The 12,305-nt window shown below is 37.6% G+C and overlaps 1 protein-coding gene across 3 annotated transcripts in view; it reads left to right on the top strand.

Moving 5' to 3' along the window:
- Positions 1-12,305, top strand: part of STAMBPL1 (STAM binding protein like 1) — a 66,857-nt gene that overhangs the window by 35,011 nt on the left and 19,541 nt on the right. For 2 of the 3 annotated variants that reach the window (XM_050805272.1, XM_050805271.1), the window contains exons 6-10: positions 1,237-1,594; positions 2,674-2,798; positions 4,769-4,906; positions 9,340-9,452; positions 10,396-10,495. In XM_050805272.1, coding sequence (XP_050661229.1) covers positions 1,237-1,594; positions 2,674-2,798; positions 4,769-4,906; positions 9,340-9,452; positions 10,396-10,495 — 834 coding nt within the window. Of the gene's footprint in view, positions 1-1,236; positions 1,595-2,673; positions 2,799-4,768; positions 4,907-9,339; positions 9,453-10,395; positions 10,496-11,226; positions 11,547-12,305 lie in introns of those variants that run through there. The other variant, XM_050805270.1, reaches the window with a different exon arrangement.

A 12,305-nucleotide genomic window follows, 5' to 3' on the forward strand; every position in this document is an offset into this window, starting at 1 on the left:
ACTGTTAGACATGCAGAATCTCCGGCCCCATCCCAGACCTTCTGAATCAGGATTTGCAACTGCAGTTAGCCCCAGGGTGATTTGTATGCACCTGAATGTGCAGCTATCAACTGTGTCCCCTATGCTACCGCCATCTTACGGTAGCTCCCAAATCTAGCTTCTATCAAAATCACTTGAAAGGCTCATTAATACTTCATATTATCTGACCTAATAAGCCTGAATATTTTGTTAGGACTGGAGAGCTTGGGACTCCTCATTTTTAGCAAAACTCTTCGTTAGTGGTGACAGAGAAGGTTGGAACACATTTTAATAACCTTTTTTTTTTTTTTTTTTTGAGATGGAGTCTCGCTCTGTCCCCCTGGCTGGAGTGCAGTGGCGCCATCTCGGCTCACTGCAAGCTCCATCTCCCGGGATCATGCCATTCTCCTGCCTCAGCCTCCTGAGTAGCTGGGACTACAGGCGCCTGCCACCGCGCCCAGCTAATTTTTTGTATTTTTAGTAGAGACGGGGTTTCACCGTGGTCTCCATCTCCTGACCTTGTGATCCGCCCGCCTCGGCCTCCCAAAGTGCTGGGATTACAAGCGTGAGCCACCACGCCTGGCCTTAATAACCATTCTTTTTAGTGATTCCTTCTTATCCATAAATTTCCAGCAGAGTATGAGTCCTAGAGTCAAATGCAAAAGGTTCTAGGGCAGCACTGTTCAATAGAACTCCCTGTGATGATGGAAATATTCTGTTTGACACTTTCCAATATGGTACCCACTAGCCACATGTGGCTACTGGGTACTTAAATGTGACTAGTGTGCCTGAGATGCTGAATTTCTAATTTTGTTTAATTTTAATCAAGTTCAAATAATCACACGTGGCCAGTGGTCACTATATTGAAAGTGCAGTAGGGGTGAGGTATTTTGTTTCATATGGTCTTGTCGGTCTGACTGAGCAAACAACCTTAACGTTGATTTTTCAGTATTTACAAGCATAAGGGAATGGAGGGATCCTGATTGTCATGGCCTGTCTCTGGTAAAATATCAGTGGATTTAGAACTGCTGCATTAATCAGATCAAGGGGCTTTTGCCCTGATGTTATGTATTTCTCTCACTGTTCCCTGAGTGTCCCTGTGGGTATATCACAGTATCTAGCCTTTTCTCTGTCTGCTTGAAGACTGAAAATGTCTAATTCCAGTTCAGTGTTTTTCCTTGGACACTAACCTTCTCTTCTGGCTGCCACACTTTATAGAACAAATATAAAGCTGAAATTCTCAAAAAACTGGAGCATCAGAGATTGATAGAGGCAGAAAGGAAGCGGATTGCTCAGATGCGCCAGCAGCAGCTAGAATCGGAGCAGTTTCTGTTTTTCGAAGATCAACTCAAGAAGCAAGAGTTAGCCCGAGGTCAGATGCGAAGTCAGCAAACCTCGGGGCTGTCGGAGCAGATTGATGGGAGCGCTTTGTCCTGCTTTTCCACACACCAGAACAATTCCTTGCTGAATGTATTTGCAGATCAACCTAATAAAAGTGATGCAACCAATTATGCTAGCCACTCTCCTCCTGTAAACAGGGCCTTAACGCCAGCTGCTACTCTAAGTGCTGTTCAGAGTAAGTGATGAAATACACCCCCGTGAGACACTGAGGCTCATCGGATGGAACCATATTTCTATAGCATCTGGGAGGGTCCTCCTCATTTCATTACTAATTATAGTAGGACCCCTGCATAATATGGTATGCATGACAGAACTAACCTTTCAATACTCTCTGGCTTTTACTATATATAACCTTAAAATTCAGGAAATATGATGCCCCCGATAGAGCAGAGACTCTGTCATAAATGGGAAGTATTTTGTCATTGAACAGAGATTTTAAATGAGAAGAATTTCAAGTCCTTTTGTCTTCTATGTATTTTAACTAAGAAATACATACATCTTAAATACATCCATCTTTCTGGAGAGAAAAGGTGTTGAGAAAATTGTTTATCCAGACCTTTGCTCAGCAATAAATGTTTATACTCGGTATGCTTAGCATCATCCTTGGACTGAGAGAATCTCATACACATAGATAATTAACCTCCAAATGGCCTGTGTGTTTCTGCAAGAATTAGTGCTGCTCCATACTGCCAGATCGGTGCTGGCAGGTTTCCAAAATACAGAATTCTTCTTCACAGACACTGTCAGATGGAATTTGTGTTCCCATTTATTTGAAATGAGTGATAATAGGCGACCATTCTTAAAGTTACTTTACTGCTAATTGTTTACCAAAACGTTGTGCTTTGACTTGCTGATCACCAACTTTCATAAAGATATAAGTAACATGGTAAACACAATATTTATCATATGTCTTATGGGGTATGAGATGCATTCTACACAGCCTATGCATTTAACCCTATATTTACTTCATGCCAAAAGATAAAATAACATGTAAGTAGTTGACCCAAGGTACAAACATGTAAAAGTGCTGGTACCTCCTCACTTTGCTTATAAAATAATTTATATACATAATTTAATTTTACTTCTAGTTAATGTTTACTTCTAAGAGTTTTAAAATAAAATATGGAAAGTGGAACACCTGATACTTTTATTTTTGAAATTTATGTCCAACTGCGACTGCTTGCCAATAGCAATTTTGAAAGATGGGACATACAGTTTGTTTTTTTAGCCTTTTCTCCCTTTTTTGTTTCTTAGATTTAGTGGTTGAAGGACTGCGATGTGCAGTTTTGCCAAAAGATCTTTGCCACAAATTTCTGCAGCTGGCAGAATCTAATACAGTGAGAGGAATAGAAACCTGTGGAATACTCTGTGGAAAACTGGTATGATCCTTATATTTATATCTATGTATCTGCATAGGATACTTTTAATAGTACTAGATTTCTTCCGATAAGTGGAACAGAATAAAAGCATGCTAAGAGTTATAAGTATTATGAAATTAACATTACACAAATTAACTTTATAAAACTACTGTCATTATTAATGGAATGATCCTTCTAGAAAATAGATTGTAAAATTTCAGAGACTCTATAAAAACTTGTCCTAAAGATCAACCTATAAATCAAATCTTTGATTAGAAAAATGGTATGAAATATAGGTCTTCAGATTTCCAAATCTATCTGGTTGCCAAATCAAATTTTCATTGCAATTGTTAGCTTCACATACATTCGTATAATTAACTTAATCTGTGGCATGTATTATCTTGCTGTCCTTTTTGAGAAACACATGGAATAAAACTAGGATTTTGTTGTTTCCTTTAGTTTAAGGCAGTAGTTTCAACAAAAGCCTATAGGCACAGGACATATTTAATTATGGAAGATATCATAAGTATGTGATGAAAGACAATGTCATAATAGAAGGAGATGAAAGAAAGGAGATGCATTCAATTTCCTATCTACAACAAAGATAAATAATGTTTCTTTGGGCGTGTCCTTTCATAGTCTGTTTTGAGTGCTAGTTTATATATCTGGGTCCAGGTATATTTTCAGTCCTCAAAATTTAGCTTAGGAACCTCTGCTTTATTGAATAATACTACATTGTATTCAATACACAATCTCCTCCTGCATTCCAGTATTCTGTCATCTCTTTCCCTCCAAGATAGAGGAAGCCATTGGTGGCAAGCACAGGAGAATGGGCATCTACAGTCACCTCTGTTGCACTTAAGGAGACAGTGTGCTATAGAAACATCCACCCCCACATCCTGTGTTGTATTCAGATTGATTTATTGATTCATTTGTGATTCATTCACTCCGTTGTCAGACAAACATTTACCGAATATCTAAATGTGCCAGGCAGTGTGCTGGGTATTAGCAGTGGGTGTCCAGCAACAGCCTGACTCACGATACTTATGATGCTGTGAAGACCCAGACAGATGACTAATGATAAGTGGGGCTGAGTGCTGTCTGTGCAAGTGCAGGGAATCATGGGAGTGTGTAACTGGTAAATCTAACCTTGAGGTTGGATGGAGGGAAGAGTTGAAATCAGGGCGAAGGAGCAGTGCATAGTGTGCAGGAAAGCCCTAAGGCTAGAGAGAGGATGGTCCTCTGGACAGAGAAAGGCCAGCCTGCCTGGGGGAAGACAGCCTCTCACTGCACAAACATCGCTTCCTTCAGGATCCCATGGCACTTCACAACCCTCTTCCTCTCAACTCTTACCTTTTGCCTAAGAGGAATAATTTGTTTTTTCTTTCTCTTTATCTGATTGCAAATCCAAAACATTATCTTAATTACAGAAGATCCTAGTGAGTCCTCGCAACATTCGAAGAATGTCGTAAATCTTGAAGTGACATTCAATATAATTAGTAATATAAAAACAAAACCATCAACCTTCACAACCCTAAGAAATGCCTTTTGGTAACACCACAAAATTATTTAACTAGTATCTCCCCCTCCAAACAAATCTGTCCTTGTTTTGTTCAGTTTTTCCATTACAGCTATATCAAGACATCATTTATTAACTAAACTTCCACAGAAGCCTGGCATGCAAATTCCTATTTATGTTATGTTTTCTATTGTGAAAGTGGGTTTCAAGCTACAAACAACTGAGTCTCAAACTTTTGGCAAAGAATCCATTTTTACTGTTGGGACTTGTTTTTGAATTGGGAACGGTTGTGTGTCTCGGTACAGGGAGGGATAATGTAAGTGGTCCCTGTACCTAGACACACACCCCTATTGGCGGACTCTTTAGTCTTAAACATTGCACTTCCTGTTCCGTTGTTTGTTTTTTGTGTGTGTGTGTGTGTGTGTGTGTGTGTGTCAGATGCATGTCATTCTTTCTGCTACTTGTTTTTTAGACACATAATGAATTTACTATTACTCATGTAATTGTGCCAAAGCAGTCTGCGGGACCAGACTATTGTGACGTGGAGAATGTAGAGGAATTATTCAATGTGCAGGATCAACACGATCTCCTCACTCTAGGATGGATTCATGTACGTTTGACCTTTTGGGTTTCAGTTTATTTTTGTGTGGCATGCTATTTTCCTCCTTGAAAAAGTTTAGCTTCATTTAAATAGCTTCTTCTTTTTAAATTTTTCAAATGTAATAAAGGTCATCATTTAAGTAGTGGTTCTCAAGCAAAAAGAAAAGAATAACAGATATTTAAAAAAATAAAGTTCATCATATTATGGCATGTTTTTCAGTGTTAGATTGTGTCTAAATCTGTCAAATCTGGATTTGGAGAACGTGTATCTTTTGCTTTTTCGTATCATCTAAAGTTAAAAGAAGTAGGAAGAAAGAGAGTTAACATTTGGAAATCAGGTGATTTGTTTTAGATGATTTTACATAGCCTAGTGAAGGCTTAGCCAAATTGTTAACTGATTTGGCTACACAACTATTAATGTGGGTCTAAATTAGATTATTTTAAGAAAATATCTGAAAATGTTTCTTTTAAACGTGTTTGTATATATCAGCTACACTCCCTGACACCCCTCAGATAGGCAAACGATGTATGCATTACTGTATAAACAGCCACAGAGTAAGGCAAGAGGATAGGGCCCAAAACATTGAATTCCAACATCCACCAGGCCATCATAGGAGCAAGTCAAATAGACATGAGGTTAAATCTTGGCTGTGCTAAGAATTTACTGTAGGGGCATTGGCAAGTTATTAAGCAATCTGAGCATCAGTTTTATCATCCATAAAATGGAGATCATAATACTTGACTTCACAGGATATTTCATATTAAATGAGATACTATTGGTGAATTTCACAGCACATTTTTTGAGGGACTCAGAAAATTGTACCTGTTATAATTGGTGATAATAATCTATCCTTTCTAGCCATAGTGCAATCCAGCTGAGGGAAATTTTTTCCATTCAGTCTCACATAAGCTGGATCTGGGATAACGTCTTGGTGTGTTTTTGCTGCTATAACAAAATGCCTGATATAGGGTGATTTAAAAAGAACAGAAATTTGTTTTGTCTGGTCCTAGAGGCTGGGAAGTCCAAGATCAAGGCACCAGCATTGGTGTCTAGTGAGGGCTGCTCTCAGCTTCCACAAGAAGCCTTCACTAGACACCAATGGCACCTTGTTGCTGTGTCCTCACAGGGTGGAAGGCAGAAGGGCAAGAGAGCACTCCCTTCAACCTTAAGCGCTTTCACAAGGGTCTTAATACCATTCATTAGAGTGGAGCCTTTGTGATTACTCACCTCCCAAAGACCACACTTCTTAATACTGTTGCATTGAGGATTAAGTTTCATCATGAATAGTGGTGGAGACCCCACCATTCAAACCATAGCAGGCTGGGATAAGCCATCCCTCTAAGATGGGATACTGGCCAAGAAAATTTCCAGGACACATTCTGGGGACCTCCAAGTGCCCTTGAGGAATGATACATGATCATTTTTACTTGCTTTATATAGAAGCACTGGGGAGGGGCAGCATCCACACACACACACACACACTTCCTAAGCATTTGGTATTATGCAGTTCTGGAGGGTACAGGAGACTTTAGTCCCAACTCCACCTGTAAATTATTATGTTCTATCAGTCAGGACTTCTTGCCTAGTTTCCAGATTCCCTCATTGGCTGAGTGAGGCTCATGAATGCCTTCTCTCCTCACTGGATTTCTGTGAACAGGAAACAAGATACCAGGTGTGAAAACTCTTTGAAAAGTATAAACTGCCTCTCAAATGCAAGAAATTATTTATAATGAAGAGTTTGTAAAACTCTACAGATGTGTATTTGCTTTACTTAACAGTAAGTAATATGCATTACAGTTTGCCTGGAAATTGCTATATTATTTAGCTTAACATGATTTCTGTAAAAAGAATGCCTTATTTAGCTTAACATGATTTCTGTAACAAGAATGCATTTTAAAGCAAAACAAATTCTAGCAAGAATGACAGTCCATTAAATTATGCATTTACATTGACAAGTCAATGTTAGCTTAGCTAACAAAACATTTTCCAAATTAGAAACAAAAATTTTCCCCTTATGAGGTACTGTGAACATAATGCATGCAATTATGAAAGTGAGTTGTTTAATAAGTTTAGCATAATTCTTGAATTCTAGGACTTTTTGTTAAACTCATTTCACCATATCAAATTATTGTGGTTGGATGAAAATACAAAAATGTTACATTTCTAAACCTCAGTGATTGTAATGACTTTTTATGATGTTTTTTATCAAGTGTAATAATAGCAACAAATTCCAGAGCTGGCTTTTTTCAAATACAAATTAGTCATCAGGAAAAAAGGTCTGAAATATAATCAGACAGACATGTATTTGAATTTGGACTTTTTGGTTCAACTAGCTTTATGAGCATCCACAAGTTACTCACTTTCTTGCTTACCTCAGTTTCCTCACCTGCAAAATGGAGATAATAATAGCACTTGTTGCTGTGATAATTCAATGATATGACTCATGGAAAGTGATTAGTTCACATTATACAGTTGCAATAAATGGCATCTGCTGCCATTGTTATCATTGTCATCATCATTTTCATTTCCGTAGAGTGAGGGAATGGGAGCCTCATTCTCCCATGGGAAAACTGTTCTCATTGGAATAGACATAATTCCTTTTGGCAGAAATGAAGGACTCAGGTCATGTGGTGTGCATTCCGTGTGGAAATAAATTGACAAGCAGAGTGATTTGTCTGTATGATAACCTGCTTGCCGCCTCCACAGCACTATAGTTTCTTTGAACAATTTTTAATTTCTCACAAAGTCATAGAAGCCTCTATTTTACAAAGAGAAGGTGTTCCTTGTAAGATAACAGGCTGTCAGATACTCCCACTCGTACCCCCTACTGAGGATTTGCATTTTAAAAGTTAGGATAATTTCCATTCCTTTGTCGATCTAAGTTTTTATAGGCCAAGTGTTATTTTTTCCTTGCAAAACATGTAGCTTTCTGTAAATAATCATCTGATTTTGCCTTCATTCTATTAAAGCAGAAAAAAACTTTTTCTTGCTTTTTTTTTTTTTTTTCCAAGACAGAGTCTTGCTCTGTTGTCCAGGCTGGAGTGCAGTAGAGTGATCACAGCTCACTATAGCCTCAACCTCCCTGGCTCAAGTGCTCCTCTCACCTCAGCCCCCTCAAGTAGTTGAGACTACAGGCACATGCCACCATGTCTAGCTAATTAAAACAACTTTTTGGGTTTTTTTTGGTAGAGATGGAGTCTACCTATAGTGTCCAGGCTGGTCTTGAACCCTTGGGCTCAACTGATCCTCTCACCTTGGCCACTCAAAGTGGGGATTACAGGCATGAGCCACTATGCCTGGCCTAAAAATTGTTTTAAAATCTTACATTTCTTTAATAGAATATAGTTTTGTGTAAAGACATTTAGCTACTACTATGGATCTGTGCCTTTTAGTTAATAAAGACATTAGAATAACAACAGCAATAACAACAGCCAATGACTTTTATTTCTATGTGCTAAGCACTGTTCCAAGAATTTTAATGGACTGTCATATTTCATCTTCATAACAATCCCATGCAGAAAATATTATCCCAATTTTACAGATGATGAAATGGGCAAGAGAAGGCTAAGTAATCTTCACAGTGTCATATGGCTAGCGAGTAATGGAGTCAGGACCTAGACAGTGGTGCCAAGAATCTTTGTTTCATGATTAAAATAGTCACATTCTTTTTTTCAAGAGTAATTAGGGTTTAATATGAATTTTTAAAATAACTAGATGTGCATTTATTTTTTATATTCAAATATGAACCTCTGATTGACCATGCATAAACACATTTGCATGTAGCCAGAAACTTGGCAGATTTCTTTTAATTTATAATCCCCCTTTTTTCCTCCCCATATATTTAGTTGCTATGCAAGATTAGTCCCAAATACTTTTAACAACTTGGAGTCTCCCATTCTCCCATTTATAGGAAATGGCAATCCACAAAACGATACACAGCAACATGTGGTCTATTTAGTGAAAACTTCCTTTTAATGTTCCTAATGTTGTATATACATATCTTGTGTCCAGGGTTTCCAATCACAGCTCTGCTCCTTACCAGCTGTGTGACCACAGGCGCATTATGTAACCTCCCTTAGTTTTGGGATCCTTGTATGTAAAATTCAGATAATAAAATAAGTATCTCATAAATGAGTTGTGATAATTATATGAGAATCTATTTAAAGCCCCAAGCAAATTAATTTCCAGCTCGCTCTTTCCCCAAAAGAAGAAAGGACACCAACACTTCTAGGAGCCTCTTCTCAAAGTCATAGTTATTCCAAAATAGCAAATAATAGGAATGCATAAAGGGAAGGATTATGTCAGCAAAACCTTTTTAAAAATCCCTTATTTGATTGATGGTTAAAAATAATTTTTTATAAAACAGAATTTTCTATTAAAATAAGCTGTGGCCTTGCCTAAGACAGCTATCCTAGTAAGATTGTCTTCTTTTGTGTTTATAGACGCATCCCACTCAAACTGCATTCTTATCCAGCGTTGATCTTCACACTCACTGTTCCTATCAACTCATGTTACCAGAGGCCATTGCCATTGTTTGCTCACCAAAGCATAAAGAGTAAGTGTGACTCTTCAGGGGAGCCCAAAGAAGGCTTTGTCTAGGGCTGCTGGGTTCCTGTGTGTCCAGACACCAGGTTGTGGTACTTGGATTGACAAGCACACAACACCCTTGGGAAAAAGAGATGGGTGGCAGTCAGCTGCCATCGACCTGTAGCTCTGCAGTTTAAGGTCCATTCTGTGGCAGAATTACTGATTTTCTTTCTTCAGTTAGCGTGACTTTGAAGTGAATAACATTTAAGAAGGATGCTATCCCAGTTAGCCTTTTTAGGACTCATTTCTACTGTATTATGTTCTACCATAAGAAATGTTCTAGCCTTAGCTGAGAAAAAACCTTTCTAGCTTTGGGGACACTGATTATTGTAGAGTAGTTATGAGCATGGGAATCAAACAAACATATGGAAATCATGGCTTCACCCCTCAAGTGTTGTGTTAGGCAGGATACGTGACCACTGTAGGCCTCTGCCTCTTCATCCCTCATACCTGCCCATCAGGGATGGATGTAAAGATGAAATTAGATAATAGCCTATGTACAGTGCTTAGCATAGTGCCTGGTACCACAGCAGGCACTCAATACCTATTTGCTATTGCTATAATCTGTATTAACATTATTAGAAGAATTCAAAATATCTGCCACTTGTAATTTCCTCTCGTGGGACTCTCTGGTGGGGCCTTGGCCTTTCCTGTGAGGTCACACACAATAGCTTATTTGCCTTGTCCCCTTAACGATCATGCAGGCTCCTAGCAGCAGCATTGCCTCCTCCTGGGTTTCTCTCCTCTGGGCCAGTCATTGGTTAAAAAAAAAAAAAAATCCTTATGGAATTCCTAGTTTGTGAGTTCTCAATCCCATTTGAGGAATATGTATGTGTGTGCTGTTCAAATAAAGCATCTGGAATGCCCAAATGATCGTTAATTTTTCTACCTGTTTTCACTCTGAAATTTAGCACTGGCATCTTCAGGCTCACCAATGCTGGCATGCTTGAGGTTTCTGCTTGTAAAAAAAAGGGCTTTCATCCACACACCAAGGAGCCCAGGCTGTTCAGTGTGAGTACATCATATTAGTTATTTTTCCAGGTATTTCTTATTCACTGCCCCCGCAACCTGTTTTTAAATAAATAGTAGCAGTCTAATATAAGATAAAATACTGTACTGCTTAGTTTGGAGTTTTATCTCAGAAAATTAATCTATCGGCATACTTAATTTCTGATTTATTCTCAAAATAATTGTATTTACAAGGAAACATCAATATTTCTATAGCAGAATTAATGGTGCACAAAGTTACCTTTCCACTTATATATATGTATGATATTTAAAAGTTTTCTTCAGAGTCCAAATAAGTAAACAATTATCATAGAAAATGGCATTTAAAATGTTGCATGAATTCTTTCTGCTTGATATGGCCAAATTAGTTTTTTCATAGCAATTGTATGAAAACTACGATCATACTTCTTGATTACTTTTGCATAGTCCAAAAGAAACATTTGACTACGCCTTTTTTTTCCCCTAATTTTTTGGCGGTTCTGTGGCTGTAACATCAGAGAACATTATATTGAAATTAGCATTTACTTAAAATGAAAATTATTTGGCAACCCCTGTAAATATTTTTGTTTTTGTTGAAATTAATAAATGTGATTGTATTTGTTCTGATTGGAAATATTTTAAAAACCAGGAACAATTTAAAATTAGGAAATCTGTACTCCCTCCCTAAAGAAAATCATATGGTAAACATTATGCTAAAATCAAACATATAGTAAAACCAATTTTTTCTTTCCTAGATATGCAAACATGTGTTGGTAAAAGACATAAAAATAATTGTGTTGGATCTGAGGTGATATGTTCTGAATGTAAGCACCATCAACATCAGACACCTACTCACGGACATGTGGTTGCCGGATTTTCTTAAGATGTTTCCAGAAATGACTGATATTTTATATTTATACATTTTAGATCAGAAAGCTTGATATTTATTGCTGTTGCACATTTTGAAGTTTTCTTTTTGGGTTGCTCTGTGTCAAGAGAGGTTACATGGTGTTAAATCGGTACCTAATAATGTGCCCAAATACTATGACCAGATAATAAATTGTGCTGCAAACAACATGTCTGGTATTTATAGAGGTCTCTGCATACACTTTTAGAGCTTTAGATGATTTACTGTATTTTTTATTCATGTAAAATGTAATTCCAAATAAGAAATTCTGAGTGTATGTAGTCCCCAAAGCAGACCATCTATTTCTGAAACCTTCCCCTGAGGTAGGTGAGCAGCTTCGGTGTGTAGATGAAATATGGCTGCCATTTATAAAGCTCGTTCTATGTTTTCAGTGTCATGAAATCCCAGGCTCAGAGAGAGATCTCTGCAGTGAATCATTGTGTAAGATACAAGAACAACAGGCTTCTACTCAGGGGATCAGGTGTCAGAGGGCCTGAGATAGCAGACAATTCATTAACTTGATTTAGAAGACTAAAAGTAGAGAAACTTGAGAGAGGAATTTTTAAAAAAGGGCTCAGATAAAAGTACAAAGCCTGTTACTGTGAATATGGACAGAGGTGATAGGAAGAAGAAATGAGACATAAGAAATAACTGGTAATTCTTAGTCGAAAAGATTGAATCAGAAAATAGTTTGGAAAGTTTTGTCATTAAAGGTATCTCTATATAAATTAGTCCCCAGAGAAAGAGAATCAAATAAGTTTGAAACTGAATAGGGTGACATAAATGTAATGTTTTAGTAAGGTGTGAAATGGCATTTGTGGCTATTACCTAGATAGTACAAGCATTTACCTGGATAAAAAGAGACAGATTAAATAGAAGGAATGAGAAACTTGGGTACTCTGTTAGCAAGCTGAATTGGTGGGAAAA

The sequence above is a fragment of the Macaca thibetana genome, chromosome 9 (genome assembly GCF_024542745.1).
Source record: "Macaca thibetana thibetana isolate TM-01 chromosome 9, ASM2454274v1, whole genome shotgun sequence".
Classification (NCBI taxonomy): domain Eukaryota; kingdom Metazoa; phylum Chordata; class Mammalia; order Primates; family Cercopithecidae; genus Macaca; species Macaca thibetana.